General features: G+C 50.2%; 1 protein-coding gene across 1 annotated transcript in view; it reads right to left on the bottom strand.

Moving 5' to 3' along the window:
- The window catches only part of SMARCD3 (SWI/SNF related, matrix associated, actin dependent regulator of chromatin, subfamily d, member 3), a 33,305-nt gene extending 22,073 nt beyond the window's left edge, over positions 1-11,232 (bottom strand). Inside the window, exons 1-2 of the mRNA XM_046669764.1 lie at positions 11,170-11,232; positions 9,186-9,326 (exon numbers count right to left, since the gene is read on the bottom strand). Of these exons, the coding sequence (XP_046525720.1) occupies positions 9,186-9,224 (39 nt within the window). The 5' untranslated portion in view covers positions 9,225-9,326; positions 11,170-11,232. The remainder of the gene's footprint in view (positions 1-9,185; positions 9,327-11,169) is intronic.
- Between the last annotated feature and the right edge of the window lie 14,266 nt (positions 11,233-25,498).

Consider the following 25,498-nt stretch of genomic DNA (forward strand, 5'->3'; position numbering starts at 1 on the left):
GGCTGACTGTAGGTAGGCTGTGGGGCTGGTTGTGGGCTGACTGTGGGTGGGCTGTGGGGTGGGCTGTGGGCTGACTGTGGGCAGGCTATGGAGCTGGCTGTGGGCTGACTGTGGGTGGGCTGTGAGGTGGGCTTTGGGCCGACTGTGGGTGGGCTGTGGGCCAACTGTGGGAGGGCTGTAGGGCTGGCTGTGGGTGGGCTATGGGGTGGGCTGTGGGCTGACTGTGGGCAGGCTGTGGGCTGGCTATGGGCTGACTGTGGGGCTGGCTGTGGGCTGGCTGTGGGCTGACTGTGGGGCAGGCTGTGGGGTGGGCTGTGGGCTAGCTGCTGCACCAGTGGCACACTGGATGCTCAGGGCGTCCGTGGGAACAGAAGGGCCAGAGCCCTCCCTCCGGCTCTGCACGTTCCTGCGTGAGGAAAGTTGGAGCCAGGTGAGGAGCCAGTGCTCTAGCAGCCAAGGGTTCCACAGTGGCAGTGAGTCAAATTATCCCTCAGGGCCTTGGTTCTTCCTGTGGCACGTATGACCAAGGGTCACCTCCTGAAGCTTCTAACCACCTGGAGCTCTTCTCCCTCCTTCATAAGACATGCTCCAAATTCTGAGGACAGCTATCAAAGTCCCTCAGTTCTGTATTGAATTGTGTCTCCCTCAAACTCATATGTTAAAGTCCTAAGCCCCAGTACCTCAGAATGTGACCTTATTGGAGACAGGGTCTTTACAGAGGTAATCAAGTTAAAGTGGGGCGTTAGGGTGACCCTAATCCAATAAGACCGGTGTCCTTAGAAAAAGGGCAAATTAGGACATAGAGACAGACAAGCACAGAGGGAAGACAATGCCAAGAGATAGAAGGGGACTACGGCTGGCCACAAGCCAAGGAGAGGGGCTGGAGCAGATGCTTCCCTCCCAGCCCTCAGAAGGCACCAACCCTGCCAACACCTTGATCTCGGACTTCCAGCCTCCAGAACCCTGAGACAATGCGTTTCCATGTTCAAGCTGCCCTGTCTGGGACTTTATTACGGCAGCCCTGGGAAACGAATCTGCCCCCAACAGTGCTCTTTACTATTCCTACATGGGTCTCCCTGTGACCTGCTTGGCAGTCCTTGCGACACCAGGCCTCTCCTCTCACATCTTCTGGTTTGCCTGAAGCCTGGAAGCATGGTGCTCAGAACAAGGTGCTCTGTTAGCACAACACAGGGCAGAACCTGGGCCAGAGACCTGAGTTCGAGTCTTTATTCCACAACCTACTGACTGGAGGACAAAAGTGCCAAGTCATGTCATCCTCTCTGAGCCTCAGTCTCTTCATCTTTAAAATGAGGAGACCATCATCTCACCTGTCACTGGGTTACTGTGAGTAGCAAAATAGTAATGAGAGGACATATGTGAAAATTCCCTCTAAGTCAGCAAGGACTGAATAAAGTCATCACTGCCATCAATGAGTCGCTTGTTGGTGACCACGCAGCCCACTTTAGACCTGTATTGAACTCATTGTCAATTAAAACCTCAACTCTGTTTCTACTCTGATTGTGCCAAAACATGTCTCCCCATCCCACACTTGTAAAGTTGCCTTTTTGGACTCAGGAATAGACACTTATATTTATTCCTCTTAATATTCATCTTGTAATCCAATATATTTACCATCCTTTCCAGCTGTGCATCATTCATAAATCCAGTGAGCACGACCTTCTCTCTTCATCCAAGTCTTTGCTGAATGTATTGACAAAGGACAGGTACCAGGACAAAGCCCTGACTCCAGAAAATCTACACACTTTGGGTTTAGTCTTCAACTGGCAGCGAATTTACTCAATCATAGTAACATCCAGTGATGTGCTGGAATGTCACGTTGGTAGTTTAAAATCAGCCATGATAGGAGTATTTATACCCTGGAAATTGGCAAATGATACAAATGAGACTTCAACTCCCCCTTCTCACCCTGTCAAGAGCCAGTTGTTAAATATTTACCAGCACACCTCTGCATCCAGCCCACATTTATGTGTCATACTCAAGATACTGGGAGAGACTCTGTCAAACACCTCCAATGAACACATTTATCTTCATGGAGCTTAGCAGCCTACAAAACAGTTCAATATGCATTACTTAAGTTGGTTCATTAACATCCCAGGAAGTTAAAGGGCTGGATATTACTATACCCATTTTAAAGATGAGGAACACAAGGTTAATGATTGACTCCGAGCTAGACAATGAACTGCTGTCGAAGGTGGGGCTCAGACTTCCACATTCTGATCTCAAGGTCAATGTACTTTCAGCCCATCATCTGACTGCATCTCCCCAGCTGTTTGTCAAAGGGACCCTGAATTCCCTCAGCAGCCACTGCTCTGGGTTAAAACAGCTAACGGGGGGATTCTGCACGAGCTCGCGCCCTTCCCATCAGTAGCACATCATTGAAGATTAATCGACAATGCTTCTCAAAGTGGGGTCCCTGATCTCTACTTGGGGGACAATCCTCACATTTTTGACCATACTCTTTGCATTCTGTTTATAACTCATTGATGACAAGAGACTACCTAAAGTGAAAGCAATTCTTAATACAATGTTTCTCAAACTGGGGCCCACGGACGCCTGGGGACCCTCCAGTTCTGGGGTTGAAAAATGCTGATTTAGGGTTCTGGGTCTGAGGAGTAGACAAGATGACAGGTGACGGGTGATGGGGTAAGGAAAGCTCAGGTGGATGTTGCAAACGGGGCAAGGCAGACAGGTTTCACTTAGCCCACACTGTGACTTAAACACTTTTAAAAACCTTAAAAGTTAGGAGATTTCACATAAAAAGCCAAATTCCCAGAATCTCTCAAAAAACAGGAAATCTGGCAACACAAGCCCACCACCAATACGCTTGGAAGCAATCAGACGGAGTTGAGGAGGGGCTGTCCCTTTTTAAAGGGACAGGAGCTCCCCTATTCACCATACTCCCCCATTCCTCATTTAGGAGTTGCAAACTCTAATGGCCCTAGAGACCCAGCTATTAACGTAAATGAGCGGCCAGGGCTTGGTCCACGATGACAACAAGCCTTCGACGTTGGGCCTCAGTGCTGGGGCTCAAAGGAGGATGGCTGGGGCCTGGATGAAGGGCCGGCTGCTTTGCCCTTTGAGGCCACTGCGGTTTGGGTCCCCACATACCTCTGAGGGTGCAATGAAGACACCCCAGCTGGCACTCTTGTCCTAACCGCTGGGAAGTTACTTAACCCCTCTCGGCCTCAGTTTCTCATCTTAAAGTAATGACAATAATAACAGCATTCACCTCATAGTGTCGTGATAAAAAGTTCTTAAAACAATTCTTAAAACTCTCAGGGAGCCCTCAATCAACACCGCCTGCCATTCTTCCGGGCCCAGCCTGCTTGACTCCTTTCCTTCCCATCGTAACTGCTCTACAGTCTCAGGCGCTGCTGAGGAAGTGGGGTGGGGCTGGGGGGCTTGGGGGTGTGGTGGAGGGAGTCCTGACAGCTGGGGCTGTCATCTACCCAACAGGCATTTTTTTAAAGGGCTTCTAAGACCGAGTTTTCTCCTGAAGGAAGAGTCCAGGATAAGATGGGGGTGAGGGTGGTAAAGTAGGGGCTCAGAGGGGAAACTGAGGCAAGAAAAGGCAAAAGCAAAATGCTGCATCCCTCTGGGTGGGGGCGGGGTGGAGTGGGATTTGTAGACGAAGCTGGGGCTTAGCTTGTCCTCCCTCTACTCAGACCCCTCCCCAAGGTGCCGCAGCACCTCCTCCAAGCCCACCCACCTGGGCCCCCGCTGTTGATTCAGCTGCTGAAACCCATCAAATCTGTTCACAGTCCAGGAGAGCCAGAGGACCACAGGGCTCTCCCTGGGGCCCCACTGGCTCGCTTCCCCCCGCCCCCCAACCAACTAAAAACTTTATTAAAGGCAAAGAAGGCAGGCCTCTCAAATATGCAGATTGCATCAGGCTGGATGCAGAGCTGAGGGCTGGAAAGGTGGGGGCTCAAACTGACAAGATGAGTTCACAGATGCGGGACCAGGGAGAAGGGACTCCCTGGCTGGTGGGAGGAAAGCCCCGGGGGCTTCTCTCTGATTCCAGGCCTTTATGAGCCAATGGTGTCATGGCAGAATAGCAAGCAGGGCCTGGAACCAAGGGAGACACTGGTCACAGGGTTTACTGACACCACCTGGAGCTGAGGCAGTGCTGAGCATCACATTTTAACCCACATGGTGACGAGGGGCATTCGTGACACTCACCACGTGACAGGCCTTGTGAGGGGTACTCGGTACTCAGTATCAACGGAATCTTCACAGAAGGGGCATCAAGCCCCATCTTACAGATGAGACACACTGAGGCTCAGAGAACTACGTGCTTCTTCCCAACTCAGTCTAACTGGTAAGGGGCAGAGCTCATCTGTCAACGGAGGCCTGGGTGGCTCAACGCCTGTCTGACACCATTAGGCAGCCCCGCCCCTCTGACTCCAGGTGGGCACCAAGGTGGTGAGCAGCCCGCACAGGCCCCCAGGTAAGCAACATCTGGAGAAGCCAGGGCCGGATGTTCCTGACAGCAGACATCGGGGGTGTGGAGAACTGCCTGCAAATGTCGGCAGGCGGGCAGACGTAAGGGAGGCAGAAAGGGGTTTATTCTCTGTGACTCCAAAGGGCAAGACCAGGGTCAAGGGAGGAGGAGTCTCCCTCACCACAAGAAGCACTGAAGATGGAACGAACTTCTGTGAACATGGTAAGCAGATCCTGCGGCAGAGGGACTGCATGGCGTGGGCCAAGAGCACCTGTGTGGAGCAGCTCAGGTGTTGGCAGGTCAAGGTGGGCAGGCAAGGAAGGCCCACCCTCGGGTAGTGGGGGTGTAGAGAGGGCAGGGCCAACACTGCAAAGGGATCCCAGGCTCATGTTAGGGTCAGCTGTCAGAGCCATCTCCGTCTCCCCTCACTGCCTCTTTCATTTGCTCGTTCCTTCAAGAAATATTCTTCTGTACTGTGCTGAACAAGACAGACGAGTGTGCGCCTTTAAGGAGCACTACAATAAAATATTTAAATTTTTGGCACATGCTACAAACAAGAAGGGGGAACTTTACACCTAATCAGGGTGGGAGAAGGTGTCTCTGGAAGAAGTAGCATTTAAGTCAAGACTTGAATGATGAATGTAATTAGGCAGGTGAAGGGAGCTAGAAGGGTGTTGCAGGCAAAAGGAAAAGCATATGTGAAGGCCCTGAGTGAAGACAGGAACCCGAAGCCCAAGAAGAAATGGAAGATGGAATGGATGAGGGGATTGTTCTGATGGAGAGAGAAGGAAAGGGTAGGGTCAAAGGTCACTGCCAGGTCTGGACTTGAACCTTGATGTCACCATAAGCAACGTGGCCGGCCCTACCCCCACTGTGGCAGAGACCCTATTCTCTTGATTTCATGTGTTGACAAGGAAATTTCTACTCTATTCCCCTGGAGAGGAGATTCTGGAATAATCCTGTCACCTCTCCCACACCTCTCCCCCGCTTGGGAGAGGCTCTGTCTGATGAGGCAGTGAGGGTCTGACACCTACTGGACAGGTTTCTCTCCTGGGTGGGGGGACGGTGAAGTCAGGGCTGGTCCCCACAGCTTGCCCTTCCCTTTTGGGCAGGTCTGCCCCCAGGAGGGAGCCCATCTCCTGCGTAAGCAAACCCAGGTTAGGGCGTAGGGTCTGCCTTCTACATCTGGCCCCAGGTTCAAGCCTCTTTCTTCAGTCTCTTTCCCTGCCATGAAGTTGACAGATCCCTGACATCTGAGTCTGTTTCTCAGTGGGTTCAAGGTGGGGGTAAGGTGTGTGACTGGTCTCTCCCTGAACCCAAACTCACCTGTTGGGCACATGTGCTGACTGAGGTCTTTATTGTCACATGAGGATATTACCCCCCCAAGAACGTGACTCTGGACTTGATTCCTGATTTTAAATAGGCCTTCCTGCTGCCTGATATTTACAGGAAATGTTGCTGTAAATATGAACACAGAGAGTATTTCCTGAAGGCAGGCAACGCATTCCTCTAGTTGTTCTCAATTTTATCTTGGGACTGAACACGACCAGCAAGCTTTATACGGCAGCCCAGCACGGTGTTGCTCCTTGCCCTAACCCTAGGAAACTGCTGCGGTATTGTTGAGGACATTCCTTAACTTTGTCACACAGTATCCCCCACATGTCATCACACAAGAGAGACTTCTCGGGGTCTCAGGTTCAGAAATCACAGTGGTTTTGAGCGAATGGTTTGATTTTTGTCTTACGGGCTGTGTGAATCACGTACCTGCTCCTGTTGGCCCACTGTGAGAGGGGCCTTGAGTCTTCGTTTCATGCACTAACCTCATCCCTGGCTACGACATACCTTCCCTACCCTACGGCCCTTGGCCCATCTCCTCACTATATGTGTCTTTGCAAACTAGCTCAAACCCTTTTTGGGATGAGGTGGAGCAGAAGTGCATCTTCCCGCATCTTCTCGTCTCTGCTTCTCTCCCCTTTCATCACAGCACACTGTCCCTCACTCCAGGCCTCAGAATGTTCTTCAGTCTGCAAAGAGGGTTGACATGGGAGATGGTCCAAGTTTGTCAACTCCAGTAAAGGTACGAGCGGGGCACGTGCTCTTTAGACATTTTCTCAGATTTCCTGGAAGTACGTTTAGGTCACAAAGAAATTGTTTTCACAGCTTGGGATGCAAATCAAGAGGTGGGCCAGGCTAAAGCAGGTGACTACTCTCCCGTAGGGTCCCTTACGAGTTACTGAGGGTCCGAACATCCTTCACTAGCATAGGACACCAGGGGACACAGCCATGGCCCCCACAAAGTGTCCCTCAGCTGAGCGCCCACCGGAAGCAGGCTGACCCCTCTAGTGCGGCAATTCCAGAGGGCTCAGAATCCAGCCCAAACAGGGCCATTCACTCATCCTGCATGTCTGCAGCTCAGCCTCCTCCCGTGACACCTCCTCCCATGACACCTCCAGCTCATTACCTCTACCACTTAACACTCACTAACAACGAGCTCTCACTTGTAATCACACAGCCAGCGCTTCGGGGCGAAGGCAGCCTCCAGCTGCTGCGCCTGGGCTCACGCTGTCTAGACGCTAGCTCGGCGCTGTCAGCATCCAAATGACAGCACGTGCCCAAGCCAGAGCGTCAAAGCCAGCTCCACTCCTGCAACTGCACAAGCTGAATGAAGGCCAATTTTATGTTAATGTGACTCCAAAATAAAACACCAGATACCTCCCCAGTCCCTCGCCCCTCACCACCATCACATGGAGAGGATAGGGCTCCTGACTCCCCAGGAATCCCAGGATGAACCCTTAATTTGCCTGTGGCCGGAGTCACTCGGGCACCTGATGAAGCTGGGATGCATCCACTGCCCCCAGGGCCTCCCAGGTCCCTCAGTCTTTTCAAGCTTCCCCTCCCCCACTGTCCCCCTTCAGAGGGATCACCTCCTTCAGGCAAGGTCTACAGCCAGTGTTGCCCCTTCCTGCTGCTGCGTAGCCCCTGAGGGCTCAGCTCAGGGCAGCCCTAATCAGCCGCAATTTACGAGCACTCGCCATGTCGCCATGTCGGGGCCTGTTTCTGGGATCCCTCCCAGGGACTCAGCGGCCTCCCCATCAGCCCCCCATTCAACCTGGACTGCACCTCAGATACCCCAGAACCTTAGAGCCACCCAGAAAGAATGTGGTTAGCACACTAGATCACTCCTTGTCTTTAGGATCCTGCATTAAAAAACTAAGCCCCCCACAAGCTGAGGAACAGGTCCACACTTAACCTAAGGTGGTGGTTGGGTCGTGGGACAGGGGGTGGGATCTTTGTTTGGGGGCCTTGACTTTCCTGCGCTGGTTTGTTTCTGGGATGACCAGCACCAGGTGACTGCACTAGCTGTCACTGCCACCCAATGCTGCCCCATCCTCTGGGCCTCAGGTGCCCCCAGCAGCCAGCACCAGCACCATTTTGCCCTGGGTACAACCCAGCCAGAGGGGTGGGGGGCGGAGAGGGGGCAAGGTGCCCCGGGCTTCAGAGCAGCCCAAGCAGGAGGTCGAGTTCCTCTGCTGCTTCCGAGGAAGGAGAAGCTGAGAAAGGCACTCTCATTCTGCTCACCCCTCGCCCCCAGGGCACCAGCCCACCCCACCCTCCTGCTCTCTGAAGGCCACTTCAAAGTGCCCCTGTCCAGGGCTTTCCTGATGTCTCCCTCTTCAGAGACCCGAAGTCTGAATCATTCACTGTGGCACTTTCTGTGGGACTACCCAACTCTGCTCCCACTGTGGGAATGGGGGTCCTGAGGGCAGAGACTGGATCCCTCACACCCCCAGGGCCCAACAGCACCCAGGCTGTTGCCGGCAACTCCCACCAGTGAGGGAGCCGCAGTGACAGCAGGGGCTGGGCAGGCAGAGTTCAGACAGACTGCAGGCTTCAGACCCCACTCCAGCCCCTTCCCATGGATGAATGGCCCTTGGGCAGGTGGCTTTTCCACCCAGTGCCTCAGAGCTTCCTTCTGGACCAGAGGGACAGATGAGACTAGCCAGGCTGGCCTCCTCTCATTCCGTCAAGAGGGTCCAACTTATGTGCAGTGGGTCTGAGAGCAGCCCTGAGCTCGGGGCCTGCCGAGTGGCCACATAAGGCTGGCTCCCACCAGAGGCCATGCAACAGGCTGCCACCACCCTCTGCTACCAAGGACAAACCCCGACCTGGGTCCTGGAAGGCTTGTAGAGGTTTGCCACAGCATGTTTGGGGTTAGGTTTCTAGAGCCCAAGTTGTGCCAGGGATCAGCAGGTACCTCCCAGCTAGCAGAGAGCATGTGTGTGTGTGTCGGCGGTGGGGGGGGGGGGGTATGTGCATGCACACATGCATGGCTGAGGGGAGACGAGGTGGGTGTCTGAGGGTCTGTGGGTGGGGAGGAAGCAGAACAAGCCAGAGCCCCAGACCATTTTCACCTGAACCAAAAACTTCGCTTCAGGCTCACTGTCCCTGGCTCAGACTGGCCTGAGAGGCAGGCCCCAGGGATGCCAGGAGGCCAAGGGGCACTCAGCAAGAGGCAGCGCCAGGGAAGAGGGAGATGTCCGCAGGGTCTGGGTGGAGGCTCCAGCTGCAAGAGGGGATGAGAAGAGGCCCTGCCCTGGACCCAGCCGGGGCAGAAGTGCCAAGACGGAGCCATGCATGGGGCCAAAGGCCAAGAGCCAGCAGCTCCCACTAAGGCCCCCGGGCTCCTACTCCTGGGCAGTACAGGGGAGGCAGCACCTACCTGTACCACGGTGGGTGGGTGCTGAAGGCCTGGAGTCATAGGTGGCAGGGTCCTGCAGCAAGGGAGTCATCCAGTGCCCCCTCGGTGCCCGGGCCCAGAGCCCACCACGCCTGCAGCACCAAGGGCCATTCTGAGGAAGATCTGAAAGGAGAGGGCAGTGGGAGGGATGGGCCAGACCCTGAGCCCCAAAGGCAGATTCACAAGGGATCTCAGGAAGCTGGTGAAGAAGCTGAGGGGGCTGGCCATGTGGACCAACTCCCTGACAAGAGGTCTGAGGAAGACAGGAGGTGTGCAGGAAGGGACCAGGACTGAGGCAGCAGGCGAGGGTCAGCCTGGGCTGGGTGGCACCAGGAAGAGCATGGGGTGGGAGCAGTGTGAGTACAGGAAGCAGTCGGAGACCAGGTCCTGCAGGACAGAGCTGGAAGGACAAGAGCAAAGGATCCAGGCAGAGCCCAGGGCCTGGCAGAGGAGGCAAGTTTGGAGGACTCGGCAATAGGTGGAGGAGAGAGCTGGGCATTGGAGGGAAGGGCATGAACATCAGGCCTGGATGACTTCTGGAGACAAGAGGCGTCCCAAGAGAATGCTAGGGGTGGCAGGCAGGTAGAGTCAGCCTGCTGCATAATCTCCTCATCCCTCCCTGTGGGCACAGCCTTCCTAGTTTCACCCCCAGCAGCCCCCCACCAGCCCTCCCCACTTCCATCTCATTCAAGAGCAGGAAGGCTGTAGGCCGGGTCAGAACCCAACTTGTGAACTGAAGTCTCTGGGCAGATGGTGGGGGATGAGCAGAGGGCAGTTCTGTAGGAATCGGGGGAGCTTGAGAGTGGTTCAGGGTCAAGTGTAGGTGGTGTTGGCCAGGGAGCGGCTCTGAGAAGGGGGAGGAGCAAAAGGAGACAATGAAAGGAGGGAGATGCCAATAGGGGAGAGGGTGCCAGCCCAGGGTTGGGGGAGAGGTGCCCTGCAGGAAGGTGGAAGACAGAGGGACAACCTGAATGGGAGAGGGGTGTCTAGGCAGGAGGATGCCATGTGGAGGCAGGGAAGGTACCAGGTGGGGGACAGAGGGGAGGTGCCAGGCAGAATGGGAGGAGAGGTATGGGGGGAGGTTCCAGGCAAAGAGGGAGGAGAGAAGATGCCAGGCAGGATGAGAGGAGGAGAGGTGTGGGGGTCAGGGGAGGGAAGGTACCAGGCAGGGGGAAAGAAGGGGAGGTGTGGGGTGGGGGAAGGAGGGAGAAGTCAGACAGGAGGGGAGGAGGGGAGGTAAAGGGCGGGGAGGGAAGGTGTCAGGCAGGGAGGAAGGAGGGGAAGTGCCAGGCAGGATGGGAGGAATGGAGATGCCAGGCAGGGGGAGGAGGGGAGATGCCAGGCAGAGGGAGGAGGGGAGGTGCCAGGCAGAGGGGGGGGTAGGGGGGAGGGGGTGCCAGACACAGGGAGGAGAGGAAGGTACCAGGCAGAAGGGTGCCAGGCAAAGGGGAGGAGCCAAATGCAGGTGGAGGGAGGATGAGAAGGTACCAGGTAAGGAAGGAGGGGAGGTGCCAGGCCAGGATGAGGAGGTAAAAGTATCAGAGAGGAGGTTGGACAGGAGTTTGCCAGTCACAGAAGAGATGTAAGAAAGGGGGTGGGAGGAAGAGGTGCCAGGCTGGAGGTGGGGGGAGGTTCCAGGCAGGAGGAGGAAGAGAGTCAAGAGTCGGGGGAGAGAGCAGGAAAGGAGGAGGGAAGGAAGATGCCAGGCAGGGTGAGGGGGGGGGGATGCCAGACGGGGGGGGGGGGAGGAGGGCTGCCAGGCAGGGAGGAGAAGGGATGCCAGGCAGGCGGGAGGAGAGGAGATACCAGGCAGGGGGGAGGAGGGCTGCCAGGCAAGGGAAGGAGGGGTGATGCCAACAGAGGCAAGACGGGTACTGCCAGGCGGGGAAGGCGGGGGCGCCGGCGCAGCGCGGCCGGGCGGCGTCTCCGCCAAGGGCCTGGGGGCCGCGCGGCGCGGGTCGCTCACCTGCTCCCCCGGGACCCCGGCCCGGAGCGCGGCCGCCCGCTCCCCGCTCGGCGCTCGGCTCGGCCCGGCGCCTGCGCCGCAGCAGCCCCGAGCGGGGGAGGCGCAGGGAGCGTCTGCAAAGAGCGAGGAGCTTAATAATAAGTTAGGGATCAGAGCAGGCAGCCCCATCCATCCGAATGTGTGATCGCCGTGCTCCGAGCACCGCGGCGGGCCGGCCAGGCCCATCATGATCTTCAGCCCGTGCGCAGATGTGCCTTAGGTCTGTAGGTGCACCTACGAGCCCACGGATTCACACAGACCGTCAGAGCATCCTATGGGACCGCAGACACTACCTACTCCAGGACCACACACCCCTGAGGAAGGGTGGGGGGGATCTGTTCCACTCCAGGTTCAGGGCCAGGCTCTGACCGACGACACCTTCCCCACCCTTTATGCACTCGCACACTCGTGGTCTACTCTTGGTCCCTAGCCAGCTTTACTCACACCTCTGCAGGGACTCGGGCAGCAAGAGAGGCCCTTTCTCGATGTCCAGGCGGAGGAGCTGGCTCTGGTCTCTCCGTGGGCTCTCCCAGGAGTTTCGCCTCAAACCACTAGACACAGCTAGCACAGTGCCTGACACACAGGAGGGGATCGACTCCTACATGCCAGAAGGGATGAGCCTCAGACAGCCTTAGGCAGGGGCCAGAGGGAGGAGAAGCCAGCAGGCAGGGGCCTTGGGGGCCGGCAGACAGCGGGGAGCTGCGGGTGGAGGCGCTGCTGGGCCTGCACTGTCCCCCGAGCAGAGTGGGGCTCATAGGCAGATGCGGACCTTTTCCACCCCCACTTTTTTTGGTTGTTATTTTTTTTAACTTAAAACAATTTTTAATTGTGGTAAAACACACATAATATAAAATTTGCCATCTTAACTATTTTTAAATGTACAGTTCAATATTGTAAAGTATATTTACATTGTTGTGCAGCCAATCTCCACAACTTTTTCATCTTGCAAAACTGAAACTCTGCCCACTAAACAATTACTCCCGGTTTCTCCCCTCCCCCAGTCCCCGGGCACCCACCATTCTACTTTCCGTTTCTATGAATTTGACTCCCGTAGTATCTCATATAAATGGAATCATACAGTATTTGCCTTTTCCTGACTGGCTCATCTCACTTAGCATAACGTCCTCAGATTCATCCATGTTGTAGCCTGTGTCAGAATTTCCTTCCTTTGAAGGCTGAATAAGATTCCATTGTATGTATATATACAATGTATATATATACATATACCACATTTTGTTTATCCATTCATCTGTCCATGAACAATTGGGTAGCTTCCACCTTTTGGCTGCTGTGAATAATGCTGCTTTTACACCCTTTTAAAACATGTTGATGTTAAGCTGGACGGAAACTCACTCGGGCTCCACCCTGGGAAGCCTGGCTTGGTGCCTCCCCCAGCCGCCTTCATACCCTAGCTACTCAGAGGACCCACGGTGGCCTTTCTGCCCAAATGTGCTTTCTTAATGCCCTACTCAAACTTGTTCCTGGGCCCCTTTTCGTGAACTTAGTGCTGCCCTTCCTAGGAATGTTTACCTTTTTTTTTTTTTTTTTTACTTTTTATTAAGATTATGATAGTTTACAACCTTGTGAAACTTCAGTTGTACATTATCGTTTGTCAGTCATGTTGTAGGTGCACCCCTTCACCCTTTGTGCCCATCCCCCACCCCCACCCCTTTCCCCTGGTAACCACTAATCTGTTCTCTTTTCTACATGTTTAAATTCCTCATTTGAGTGGAGTCATACAGAGATTGTCTTTCTCTATCTGGCTTATTTCACTTAACATAATTCCCTCAAGGTCCATCCATGTTGTTGTGAATGGGACGATTTTATTCTTTTTTATGGCTGAGTAGTATTCCACTGTGTATGTATATATATATACCACATCTTCTTTATCCGATCATCAGTTGATGGGCACTTAGGTTGCTTCCACATATTGGCTATTGTGAATAATGCTGCAGTGAACATAGGGGTGCATGGGACTCTTGGGATTGCTGATTTCAAGTTCTTTGGATAGATACCCGTTTGATGGCTGGATCAAATGGTATTTCTATTTTTAATTTTTTGAGAAATCTCCATACTGTTTTCCATAGTGGCTGCACCAGTTTGCATTCCCACCAGCAGTGTATGAGGGTTCCTTCTTCTCCACAAACTCTCCAACATTTGTCCCTTTTTGTTTTGGTTATTTTTGCCATTCTAACAAGTGTAAGGTGGTATCTTAGTGTAGTTTTGATTTGCATTTCCCTGATGATTAGTGATGATGAGCATCTTTTCATGTGTCTATTGGCCATCTGTATATCTCCTTTGGAGAAATGTCTGGAACGTTTACCTTTTGACAAGGGACTCCTGGAAGTGCAGGGGAGGGAGAGGCAGAGTGGATGTTTTGAGGTGGGGAAGGCTTCGTTCAGTGACCTGGGGAGAGATGGTGAGCCACCTAGATGAGGGCATGTGACGGGGCTTGAAGGGCTTCTCATTACCCGGACCCTGGTGCCTGAAGGTCGGTGCTGGAGCCTCAGTCCTCTGGGCCGGGAGGAGTCTATTTAGAGGCAGTACTCACCCTCTTGCCCTTCAACCCTCTCCCCTCCCACCATGGCAGCTATTAACTTGGCAGAATAAGCTTTGCAGAATGAGCCCTTCCCATGTCACAGGTGGTTAGTTTTGAAAGTGAGAAGTGACCAGGTCCTGACATGAGGGTGTGTGTGTTGGGAGGGTCATCAGAGAGGGTCCCCAGGAGGAGAGCAGGCAGCTAGGACACAAGCGGGGATAGCACCAGGCAGGCAGGCCAAGTGCTGGCCTAAGCCTGGCCCTGAAGGGGCAGGCAGAGGAGCCAGATGGACAGTCCTGCCTCCTCTGACCCTGCACCCACACCCTGCAGCTCCCTTTCTCCTCCTCCCATTCATAGTCTGTGGATCAGGGATAAAGCTATCAAAGATTGAACCCACAGCCCTTCTCCAAGACTTCCCAGGTGGGCGGGGCAGCACACTTCTACCCCAGCACATAACCTCTTGATTTGAAATCACTGTTCCCTTGTGTGTCTCTCCCTCTGGACTGCGAGCTCCGGGATGGTGGGATGGGGCTTGTCGACCTGGACACCCCAGAGGCCAGCACAAGCCCAGCAGAGTAGGCCCAGTAAACATTTGGAGGAGGATGCAGGCAGACAGGCCGTGGCTGCAGAGGGACTTGGAGTGGAGGTCCGGGAGGGCTGGGGTTGGGCTGAGGCAGAGGCTGGGTTAGAGCAGTCTAGAGGTAAGGGATGAAATTCAGTCATTCATGAGGCCCGAGGTTGTTCACTGCAGCACAGCATGTAATAGCGAGAATTTGGGAATGCCTAGATGTTTATCAACAGGTGATAGATTAAATAAACAGGTGTGACAGGTGCAAACAGGTGATAGGAGACAGGATAAACGGGTGACAAGATAAACACATCATTCAACGAATCCATCGGTGGGGAGGCTCTCTAGGTACTGATAGAAAAAGATCTCAAAGATAAGATGAGTGAAAAAAACCAAGACGTGCAGAACAGTGTGTAAAGCATGCTAAGGTGGGTGTGTGGGTATGGATGTAGACACACATAGACTCTTCCAGAAGGATACGAAAGAAACTGGCCACAGTGGTTGTCTTTGGTGAGGGGCTGGAGGATGGGCATGGGGGTGGTGGTGGAGGGAGGCATTTTCCACTGTGTGTTCTTTTCTAGCTTTTGGATTTAGAATATTTTACCCACTCAAAAAATAAGTAAAAGTTTACAAAAATCATCCATATCATCATCTAGACTTTCCATATGTTCTGAGCACCCACTGTGTAAAATCAGACCACAGATCTATGCGCCTTTGGCCATGAGCCCACATGGGGCCCTTTGTCTCTTCATTTCCCTCACTTGCTTTGCATTTCTTCCCCGAGCTGGTATTACTGTGGGCCCGGCACTGTACTCAGCTCTGCAGGGCAGGGATGAATGACATGCCTCTGATCAGATGGGGGATTAATACATGTAAATGACCTGCTGCGCCAGCTAGAAGGGATGAAGTGCAGTCACAGAGGCCAATGCAAAAGCTGGAGGGGACAGAAAGCAGAATGGGGGGCGCCAGGGTCTGGGGGAGAAGGGATGGGGAGTTAGGGTTCAGCGGGGACAGAGTTTCTGTTTTACAAGATGAAGAAGTTCTGGAAATGGATGGTGGTAATGATTGCACAACAATGTGAATGTACTTAATGCCACAGAGTTGTACACTTAAAAATGGTTCAGATGGTAAATTTTACGTTATTTGTATTACCACAATTAAAAAACATTTAAACGCTGGCAGAAAGAAGTGTTTCCTCACCCCGACCCGTGTCCAGCCCTATGTCTGGGGTTTGGTCTTCCCGAGAACCCTGCGGCGTGGACATTATCATTCACATTCACAGAAGATGAAACATGAAGCTCAGGGAGGCAAGTGACATGTCTGAGACCACATTCTAGCGTGTGGCAGAGCTAGGATTCAAATCCACCTCCACTGGGCTTCTTCCCACCCCCGCAGGCAACTCTGGGGAAGGGGATGGGAGCTGGAGGTTACCGGACAAGGCAATCTTGGTGCTGAGACTTGCAGAGCCATCAAGTACCAGCGAACAGCAAGGGAGGAGAGGGCCTGCGGGCAAGGCGCAGCCTGAGCCCCAGCCCGTCAGGCGAACGTGTGTGGCTGCCTGTGGACTGACCATCAGCCTGATGGGCTGAAGGAGCGGGCCAGGCACGGCGGGCCCGAATGCTTGCTCAGGAGCTGGGGCTCTGTCTTGGGCTGGGTGGGTACCAGCAAAGGGCCGCTGCACCTTCTGGAGCCCCCAGGCTCTTCTCGCAGGTTTGAAGGACTCAGCGGCCCTGCTCCCCCTTCATTGTCCCCCAGACACGCCACAGATCAGGACAGGGAAGGCACAAAGATTCCATAAACTGCTCTGAGATTTAATCAGATTTAGTTCTGATTTAGTGTTTTTCTTTTCCTAAAGAGGCCCTTCGGTCCACACCTACCCCGACTGTCTAAGCTTCAGGCCCCACAAAACCTGACTCTGGCTCTGGCTGAGCCACAGAGTGGACTATGAGTGCACCTTTTGTTTTTCCTAGCGTTCACAAGTAGCTTTAAAAAAAAAAAAAAATAGACTTTATTTTTCAGAGCAATTTTAGGTTCACAGCAAAATTGAGTGCAAAGTGTGGAGTTCCCATGTACCCTCTGCCTCCACACACACAACGCCTCCATTATCAACATCCTGCTCCAGATTTGTTTACAACAGATAAACCTACACTGACACATTGTAATCACCCAAAGTCCATAGTTGACATCACAGTTCACTCTTGGTGATGCACATTGTGTGGATTTGGACAAATGTATAATGACACATGTCCACCATGGTGGTACTATCCAGAATAATTTTACTGCCCTAAAAATCCGCTGTGCTCTATTCATCTCTCCCCTCCTACAAACCTGTGGCAACTACTGATCTTTTTATCTATCGTCTCCATAGTTTTGCCTTTTCCAGAATGTCACAGAGTTGGAATCACCCAGTATGTAGCCTTTTCAGATTGCCTTCTTTCATTTGGTAACATATACTTAAGGTTCCTCTAGTCCGTGTCTTTTCATGGCTTGATAGCTCACTTCTTTTAAGAATAATATTCCATTGTATGAATGTACCACAGTAATAATTATCTTTATTGAAAAAAATGCTTGTTTGTTTAGTTTTCTATGTGTTTATCATCAAATCAACCCTAAATCTCTGCCGACTATCTAACTCTCCTCTCTGGGCACCCAGACTCTACAGGGTCTTCTGGAGCCTTTGGTCTTGTTCAGTCTGGACTGGTTGCCCACAGCTGTCATCCTGGAATCTCCCTTCACCACCATCTTGGAATTCCCTTCACCTCGCCACTATTCTTTCATTTGTTCAACAAGTAGGTATGGGGTGCTGACTATCTTACTGGCATTGCGTTAGGCACTGGGTTACAGCAGTCAACAAAATGAACCTAAAAGTTTCTGTCCACTTGGAACTTATCTTCAAATGGGAGAGACAGAAAACAAGTAAGAAAAATACATGGGATGTTCATTCTAGGCATGCAAGGCTGGTTCAATATTTAAAAATCAATAATATAATCTATCATATTAGTAGGCTAAAGGAGAAGAATCACACGATCACATGAATCAATGAAGAAAAAGCATTTGACAAAATTCAACACCCATTCACATTTCTAAAAAACTCTCAGAAAAATAGTAATAGAAGGAACATCCTCAACTTGATGAAGGGCATCTACAAACACTCTGGGCTAACATCACACTGACAGTGAAAGACTGAATGCTCTCCCCCTGAGTCGAGAACCAGGCAAGGATGTCCACTCTCACCATGCTTATCCAGCATATCGCTGGAAGTTCTAGCCAGTGCAACAAGGCAAGGAAAAAAAAGACATAGAGATCGTAAAGAAGAAATAAGAGTGTCCCTAATTACAGATGACATGATTGTCTACACAGAAAATCCCAATAAATCTACAAAAAAACCTCCTAGAGCTAATAAGTGAGTTTAGAAAGGCCGTAAGATGTAAAAGAATACAAAAATCAATTGCATTTCTATGTAGCAGCAATAACTATGTGGACACAAATTAAAAATACAATACCACTTACAACTGCTCAAAAAATGGAAATACTTAATGTAAATATAACAAAACATGTACCAGACTTGTATGCTGAAAACTACACAATGATGATGAAAGAAACTGAAGAAAATGTAAATAAATGGAGAGATAAAGCATGTTGATGGTTTGGAAGATTCAACATAGTAAAGATGTCAATTCTCCCGAAACTGATATACAGGTTTAACTCGATTCCTACCAAAATCCCAACAAGAGTTTTTGTAGATAAAGAGAAGAGTGTTCTAAAATGTATATGGAAAGGCAAAGGAACTAGAATACCTAACATATTTTTGGGAAAAAAAGAATAAAGTGAGAGGACTCACTCTCCCTCGTGTTAAGGCTTATTATATACCTGTAGGAATCGAGACAATGCGGTCTTGGTGGAAGGACAGACACACAGACTAATGGAACAGAACAGAGAACCCAGAAGTAGACCCATGCAAATATGTCCAACTGATTTTTGACAAAAGTGCAAGAGCAATTCAATGGAGAAAAGATAGCTTTTCACCAAATGGTGCCCGAACAACCGGACGTCCAAAGACAAAAAAAAAAAATGAACTCCAACTGACTCTCACCTTAGAAAAATTAACTCAAAATGGATTGCAGACTTAAACGTAAAAGATAAAACTATGAAACTCTTAGAAAAAGCACGAGAAAATCTTTGAGTCCGAGGGCTAGGCGAAGAGTTCAAAAGCACAATCCACAAAAGAAACAACTGAGAAATTGGGCTTTACCAAAATTTAAAAATTTGCTCTGTGAAAGACTCTGTTAAGAGGATGACAATTAGAGCTACAGGATAGGAGAAAATGTGTAAGCCATGTATCAGACAAATTACTAGTTTGAAGATACAAAAAACGTTTTAGAATATACAAAGAACGCTTAGAACTCAGAGGTAAAAAAATAAACAATCCAACTAGAAAATGAGCAAAAGACACAAAAAGACACTTCATCAAAGAGGACACGCAGACAGACAGCAAATGAACCCACAAAAGGCTGTTCGCCGTCAGCGGCCATGAGACTACACGCCCACAGGAACGGCTGGAATAGAACCTATGACAACACCGAATGCTGGTGAGGATGTGGACAAACTGAATCACTCATCCATTGCTGGAGGAATGCAAACTGGTTCAGCCACTCTGGAACACAATTTGGCAGTTTCTTATAAAACTAAATGCACTTAACCCAGTAATTGCACTATTGAGCATTTATCCTGGAGAAATGAAAATTTGCCTTCATCCCAAAACCTGTATATGGATGTTCATAGCAGCTTTATTCATAATAGCCCCAAACTGGGAGCAATCCAAGGGTCCTTCGATGGATGAATGGTTAAGTAAACTGTCGTACATCCATACCGTGGAATACTACTCAGCCATAAAAAGGAACACTCTATTGCTACACACAACTACACGGGTGACTCAAAATAATTATGCTGAGTGAAAAAAGCCAGCCTCAGAATGTTACATACTATGTGCTTCCATTTATATAACATTCTTGAAATGACAGAATTATAGAGATAGAGAACAGATTAGTGGTTGCCAGGAGCTAAGGAAGAGGTGGGGATGGGAGGGAAGTGGGTGTAGCTACAAAAGGGCAACTTGAGGAATTCTGTGGCGATGGAATTTTTACTGCATTTTTACTGTTGCGCCCTGCTGGTGCTGGCTCCCAGACACCTGTCCACATCCTCATGCCCAGAACCTGTAAATGTTGTCCTCTTTGGAAAAAAAGTCTTTGCAGATGTAATTCAGTTAAGGATCTTGAGATGAGGAGATTATCCTGGGTTATCCATGTGAGCTCTAAATGTCATCACAAGTGTCCTTATGAGAGAGAGGCAGAAGGAGATTACACATGCACACACACACACGCACACACCTACACACACAGGAGAAGGTGACGTGAAGACAGAGCAGAGAAAGATGCGGTGCATCAACCACCAGAAGCTAGAAGAAGCAAGGACCAGATTCTCCCCAGAGCCTCTGAAGGGAGCACAGCCCTGCCTATACCTTGATTAAGGACTTCTGGCCTCCATAACCATGAGAATGAACTGTTGTTTTCAGCCACTTTTGGTAATTTGTTACAGTAGCCACGGGTAACTAATACAATTGTATATTGTACTATAGTTTTGCAAGATGTTACCACTGGTGAAAACTGGGTGAAGGATATACTGGGCCTCTTTGTATTATTCCTTAAAATTGCATGTGAATCTACAATTATCCCCAAAAAAAAGGTTAACTAATTTTTTATAAAAAGCAGAGAAGGGAGATGGGAAGTTTGCCAAGTGAGGGAAGGAGGGGACACCAAGTGCAAAGTCCCTCCCTGGGTTTACAGGGCGGGTGTGTTAGAGAAGGGCAATGTAGCTGGGGGGCTCTGGGGTGGGAGATAATGGCCTCTGTGTGTATGGGGGATGGGGAGGAGGGACCGCACAGGGCCTTGGAGACTATTGTAAGGACTTTGCTTTTTACTCTGAATAAGATGGGTAGCCATTGCAAGATTTGAGCAAGGACAGACATGATCTGACTGACATGGATCTAGACCAATATGGTTGCATGCCGAGCATAGACTATAACGAAGGCAGTGAGGGGCTATGGCATCATTCACAGGATAGCTAGATTGTGGCAGGTTCAAACAAAAGGTAGTAAGAGAGATGGTGGGAGATGGTTGCATTCTGAGTATATTTTGAAAGCAGAGCTAATGGGATTTGCTCTCAGATTGACCATAGGTATGAAAGAAAGACAGGCATCATGATGGTTACAAGGACTGGGCCTGAGCCCGGCTGGAAGGATGGAGCTGCCATTTACTCACCTGGGAAAGGTTGGGAGGAGCATGTTTGAGGAAGAGATCAGGAGAACTGCTTTGAACATGATAAGCTTGAGATGCTTGTTAGACATTCAAGAAGAGATGTCAAGTTGGCATTAGGATGAAGGAGTCTTGAGTTTAGGCTGGAAATCTACATTTAGGGTCAACATTTAGATGGTAGTAATGCCGTGAAACAAAGGAATGAACGTTGATAGAGAAGAAGCCCAAAACCTGAGGCTTGGGGCATTCCAATGTTAAGGGGTCAGATATAAGGAGAAGTCAGGAAAGGATGCTGAGGAGGATCTATCATGATTTGGGAGGAAAATCAGCAGAATGTGGTACCCTGGAAGCCAATTCCAGAAAGTATTCTTGGGAGAAGGGAGTGATCACCTGTGTCAAATGTTGCTGATGGCCACTAAAGTTGAAGACTGAGAATTGGTTGTAGGATATAGGAGGCCATTGGTGAACCTGATAACCACAGTTTCATGGGTCCGTGGGGCAAAGCCTGAAGAGCAAACTGGAAGAGAGGAATTACAGATGCAAGTGCAGACAGCGCTTGAGAGAAGTTTTGCTGTGAAAGGGAGTAGAAAGTAGGGTGGCAGTCGGAGGGAGAAATGGGCTTGAAAATGTTTCTTTTAATTGGAGGAACTAACGGAATTTTTATAAGCTGATAAGAAAGAGCCAGTAGAGAGGAATACTGATGATGTCTGGGAGGGAGAAGATAATCTGTGGAACAATCTTCTTGAGCAGATAAGGGGAAAGAGCATGGATCATTCACCGACAGCAGCATTTTCAACTCTGGATGTATGTTCAAATCATCCGCGAGCATTTAAAGATCCTCATGCCCAGGTCACGCCCCAGAGTCACTAAGTCAGGGTCTCTGGGATGAGCTGGCAGAGAAAAGGCGGGAAGGAAAGAGTATCAGGCACAGAGGCTGGAGGTGGGCTGAGTAGTTGTGGGAGCTTGTGGAAGCTCTCTTCTGACTGCTGCTGTTTCCTCCTAGCAATAGGGAGCAAACTCACAACTGAGTTGAAGATGGGGGAGGAGATTTGGGGAGTTTGAGGAGTGGAGAAGGCATGGATGATGATTTAGGCATGGGAAGGCTGCAGTCATCGGTAAAGACAAGGTCCAGGGTAAAACTATGGAAGCGAGTGGCTGGGGGAGGGTGCACAGGAGTTTAAGAAACTGAGACCAGGGTACTGCAAGTACCTCCATCTGGATATTCAAGTTATCAGGCATTAAGACGGAAGTGGAGAGGGTGACAGCGAGCTAGGCGGATTCTCTCTTGACCCCACTCACTGGGGGTGTGGTGCTGGGGGAGGGGCAGCTCTAACGTTACCCTCGCCTTGAACTTTACGCTTCAGCAAAACCAAACTACCTAAAGGTCCCAGACACTGTGTGGGAACTCCTGTTTCTTGTATCCTGTGTCTTCCTCTCTCTTAGTTTAATTCCTTGTTTGGGTGGTAGGTCCTCATAATTTTATTATTTGTTTGTTTGTCTTGCTAGACTATTGCAGTACTCTTCTTATTAGCGTTCCTGCCTCTAGTCTTGTTGCACTCCATGTGGTCACTGACAAACTTCATGTCTTCTCCACATTTCCTCCAGAATGACTTTTTGAACTGTCAAATCTGACTCGGTCACTTCCTTCCTTAAAACCTTGCCATGACTCACTGTCCCTGACGATGCTGATCACTTGCTGTGCCAGGCACTGTTTTAAGTGCCTCACATGCATTTCTTTAATTTAATCCTTGAAATCACTCCAAAAGGTGTGTGCTAGCATGATCCTTCTTTTGCAGGTGATGAAACTGAGGCATAGAGAGATTAGAAAGCTTGCCTACTGCCACATCAAGCTGACATTATCACAGTGTACAAAGCTTCTCATAATTGATTGCCCTCCCTGTACAACTTCATTTCTTACCATCTCCGCCCACCTTGAACTTTATGCTTCAGTAAAGCTGAATTACTTAAAGGTCCCAGGATCAGTCAGGCTCCCAGCAAGAAGTATATGACACAGAAAGAATGTTTAATTGAAGAAAGATAATGGAGGGCCTCATTATGAGATATGGGCATGGCTAAGGGAACCACTAATGATGAGAAGGCACCCAGACACTAGCACCACAGGGAGACCAAGGGGGCAAGGAGCGCGGATGATGTTCTCAGAACCATGTGGGGTCAAGGCTGTGGAAGAGGGTCTGCCTAGCAGGGGCTGTAGGGGCACACATCCACTATCAAAATCGAGATAAATTCCCTGACCTACCTCTCCTCCAAACCACCAATCTCCTGCTGGGGCCTCCACTAGCCAAATCCGATTAGAAGCCAGAAGATGAGAGAGCTGGGATGAGGCAGTCTGTTGAGGTCAGCCTTCTGGGGCACAAAACAGGCAGGAGAAGGATGGAGAATGCATCAGGAGAGGCAGAGACAGTTTTTGATCCTTTTCTTAGAGGAGTAAATCCTGTGGCCCCACCCAGGGGAAACACCAAGTCCCACCTGCCATTGATCACTGGGGGTGATGTCAGTCAGTCATGCTTCCAATAGGAACCAAAAGAATAGTGTTAGTGACCAGCGTGGCTCTTCATTGAAAGTAACAGGAAAAGAGGAAGAAAAAAAAAAAAAAGCCCACTTGTTGCTGGTCACAAGACCTAAGCTGATACTCCTAGCTTCCTTTTTCCACTGCCCAGTCCATGGTTCCCTTACTTCCACTGCTTTGGGTGTTATCTATTAGGGTGGCCCAAATCTTCATTCCCACAAGATCCAAGTTCTCAGTGGTCCTGTATTTCCTGAGTCACCATGGCTTCCCATTGGCCATTATTACTGGACAGGTGGGCTGGGGGACCGTGAAGCACTCCAGCAAACCCTCTGGTTCAGACATAGTCCTCCTTGACCCTATTTTGGCACAGCAGCCTAATTTCTCCCAGTAATCAGGATCCATCAACTCGACCAGTACAGTGAGCCCCTTCAATGCCTGTTGGTTCAGCAGCACAAGAAGCCTAAAAGTGGTCGCTTGTAAACCTAAGCTTCCAATTTAATGGGATAGAGATTGTGTTCTCTGGGGAAAGTGTTCATTCGATGTGCTAGGACCTCCAAACCTACTGAGCCCAAAGTGATCGGGGGAAGAAAACGTTCTGTAAGAGAGTTGTTTGGTGAAATAGTGAGAGAGGCCATTTCCACCTCCACTTTAGTCCTTTTCCACATCCACAGACCTAAATGATTATTTCATGCCTTCTCCTCTCTCGTCAGATCTCAAACATCCCCTCCCTGGGCTACACTCCAGACCAATTCAAGTCTCTCGGGATTCCCTGTCAAAGAACAGGACCTGCATATTCCAGCTATGGGGAAACAGCAGCATATGTATGTGGTATCTCCCAGGGGAGATAACACATCCTCTAGGAGAGCACCCCAGCTTGGCAGGGTGCTGTCCTCCGGTTGGGGCCATAACTGAGCTTTCAGCAGGCCCTTCCCCACTTCATCCAAACAGCTGAAACTAGTGTCTCAGTAACTGTGCACGGAGCAGTGAATGCCATGGGCATGAACTCAGTGTCACACCCCTTTTGCTATATAATGAGTTCCTTGGTTGGAGCTGATGTTGTGTGGGTTACCATGACAACGAATAGGGCATTCTGAAAATCTTCGAGTGGTAGTGCTGGCAGAGGCACTGCAAGCAGGGAAAGCGAGTCTGTATCTGGAACAGCGAACAAATTTCTGGCTCCCTCCATGAGGGAACAATACAAGTTATCGACCTGGTCCCCCAGGGGAAGGTGCAGTATGGAGGATTCAGTGTTGGTCTTTGCTAGCATTTAATAGCTTGGGAACTCGATGGAGTTGGTGTCCACATTAGCACCAGTGAAGGGTACCTGCTGACGAAGCGCTGAAGTGAGAGAAGAAAGAGGCTGCCCGACATTCACAGGACGGAGTGATCATTTCATCAGCCTGATTATCACGAGCCTCCTCTGCAGTGGGTACCCATGACGGGAACTTACATGAGACGTTAGTATCTTCACGTGGTGCTCATTCTGGGACTTCCATCCACATATCTCTTTCCCAGACTTCCTGGTCACCAGCCTTCTGATCTCAACCATTCATGGTTCCTGACCAGCCAGCCAATCTATTACCCATTGCTCATAAGTCAAAGTAGATCCATAGCCCCAAGCCACTCTCTTCCAAAGTAAAGTAGACAACCAGATGGACTGGCCAACTTTGTCTACTGGGAGGCTCTCCCTTCACCACTGTCTTTCAGGACCATTGCTGAGTGGGACTTAGCGCAGTGGTCATGCACCTCCATTTGGTGACAGCATATTGCACAAAGATTTCTGTAAACAAGAGACTGAGTTTTCCCCATCTATTAAGTAGGCATAGGGAGCTCCCCATGTTCCTACTACCAAAGCAGTAGGAACAGGTACCGTGAGAGTCTGACCCATGGTCTTGATTTGTGACTTCTGTGCCTGCTTGGGCTTATTCTCCTAGATGCACTCATCTTTAACTAATGTAATGCTAGCTGCATACACTCAATGTTATGATATGGCAGGTCAGATAAACTCAGTTCATGAGGAACAGCTCATGTTCCATTGTCACTTGGTACCCCAACAATAGGCATCTAGCCTTTACAGGGTCTAGATTTAGATTTTCCTACCTATTTTCTCTTTTGAGAGCTCATTACTCTTTAGTGCATTACTGTGCTTCCATCTGGTATCATTTCCCTTCTTCCCAAATAAATTCCTTTGTTATTTTCTTTAGTACAGGTCTGCTGATGAAAATTCTATTTTTTTTTTAGCTTTTTTCTTTGCTTGTTTTTAAGATTTACTCTTTGACTTTGGTTTTTAGCAGTTTTCCTATGATGGGACCAAGTATGGTTTTCTTTGTAGTTGTTTGGACTAG

This window comes from Equus quagga, chromosome 8 (assembly GCF_021613505.1).
Source record: "Equus quagga isolate Etosha38 chromosome 8, UCLA_HA_Equagga_1.0, whole genome shotgun sequence".
Taxonomy (NCBI): domain Eukaryota; kingdom Metazoa; phylum Chordata; class Mammalia; order Perissodactyla; family Equidae; genus Equus; species Equus quagga.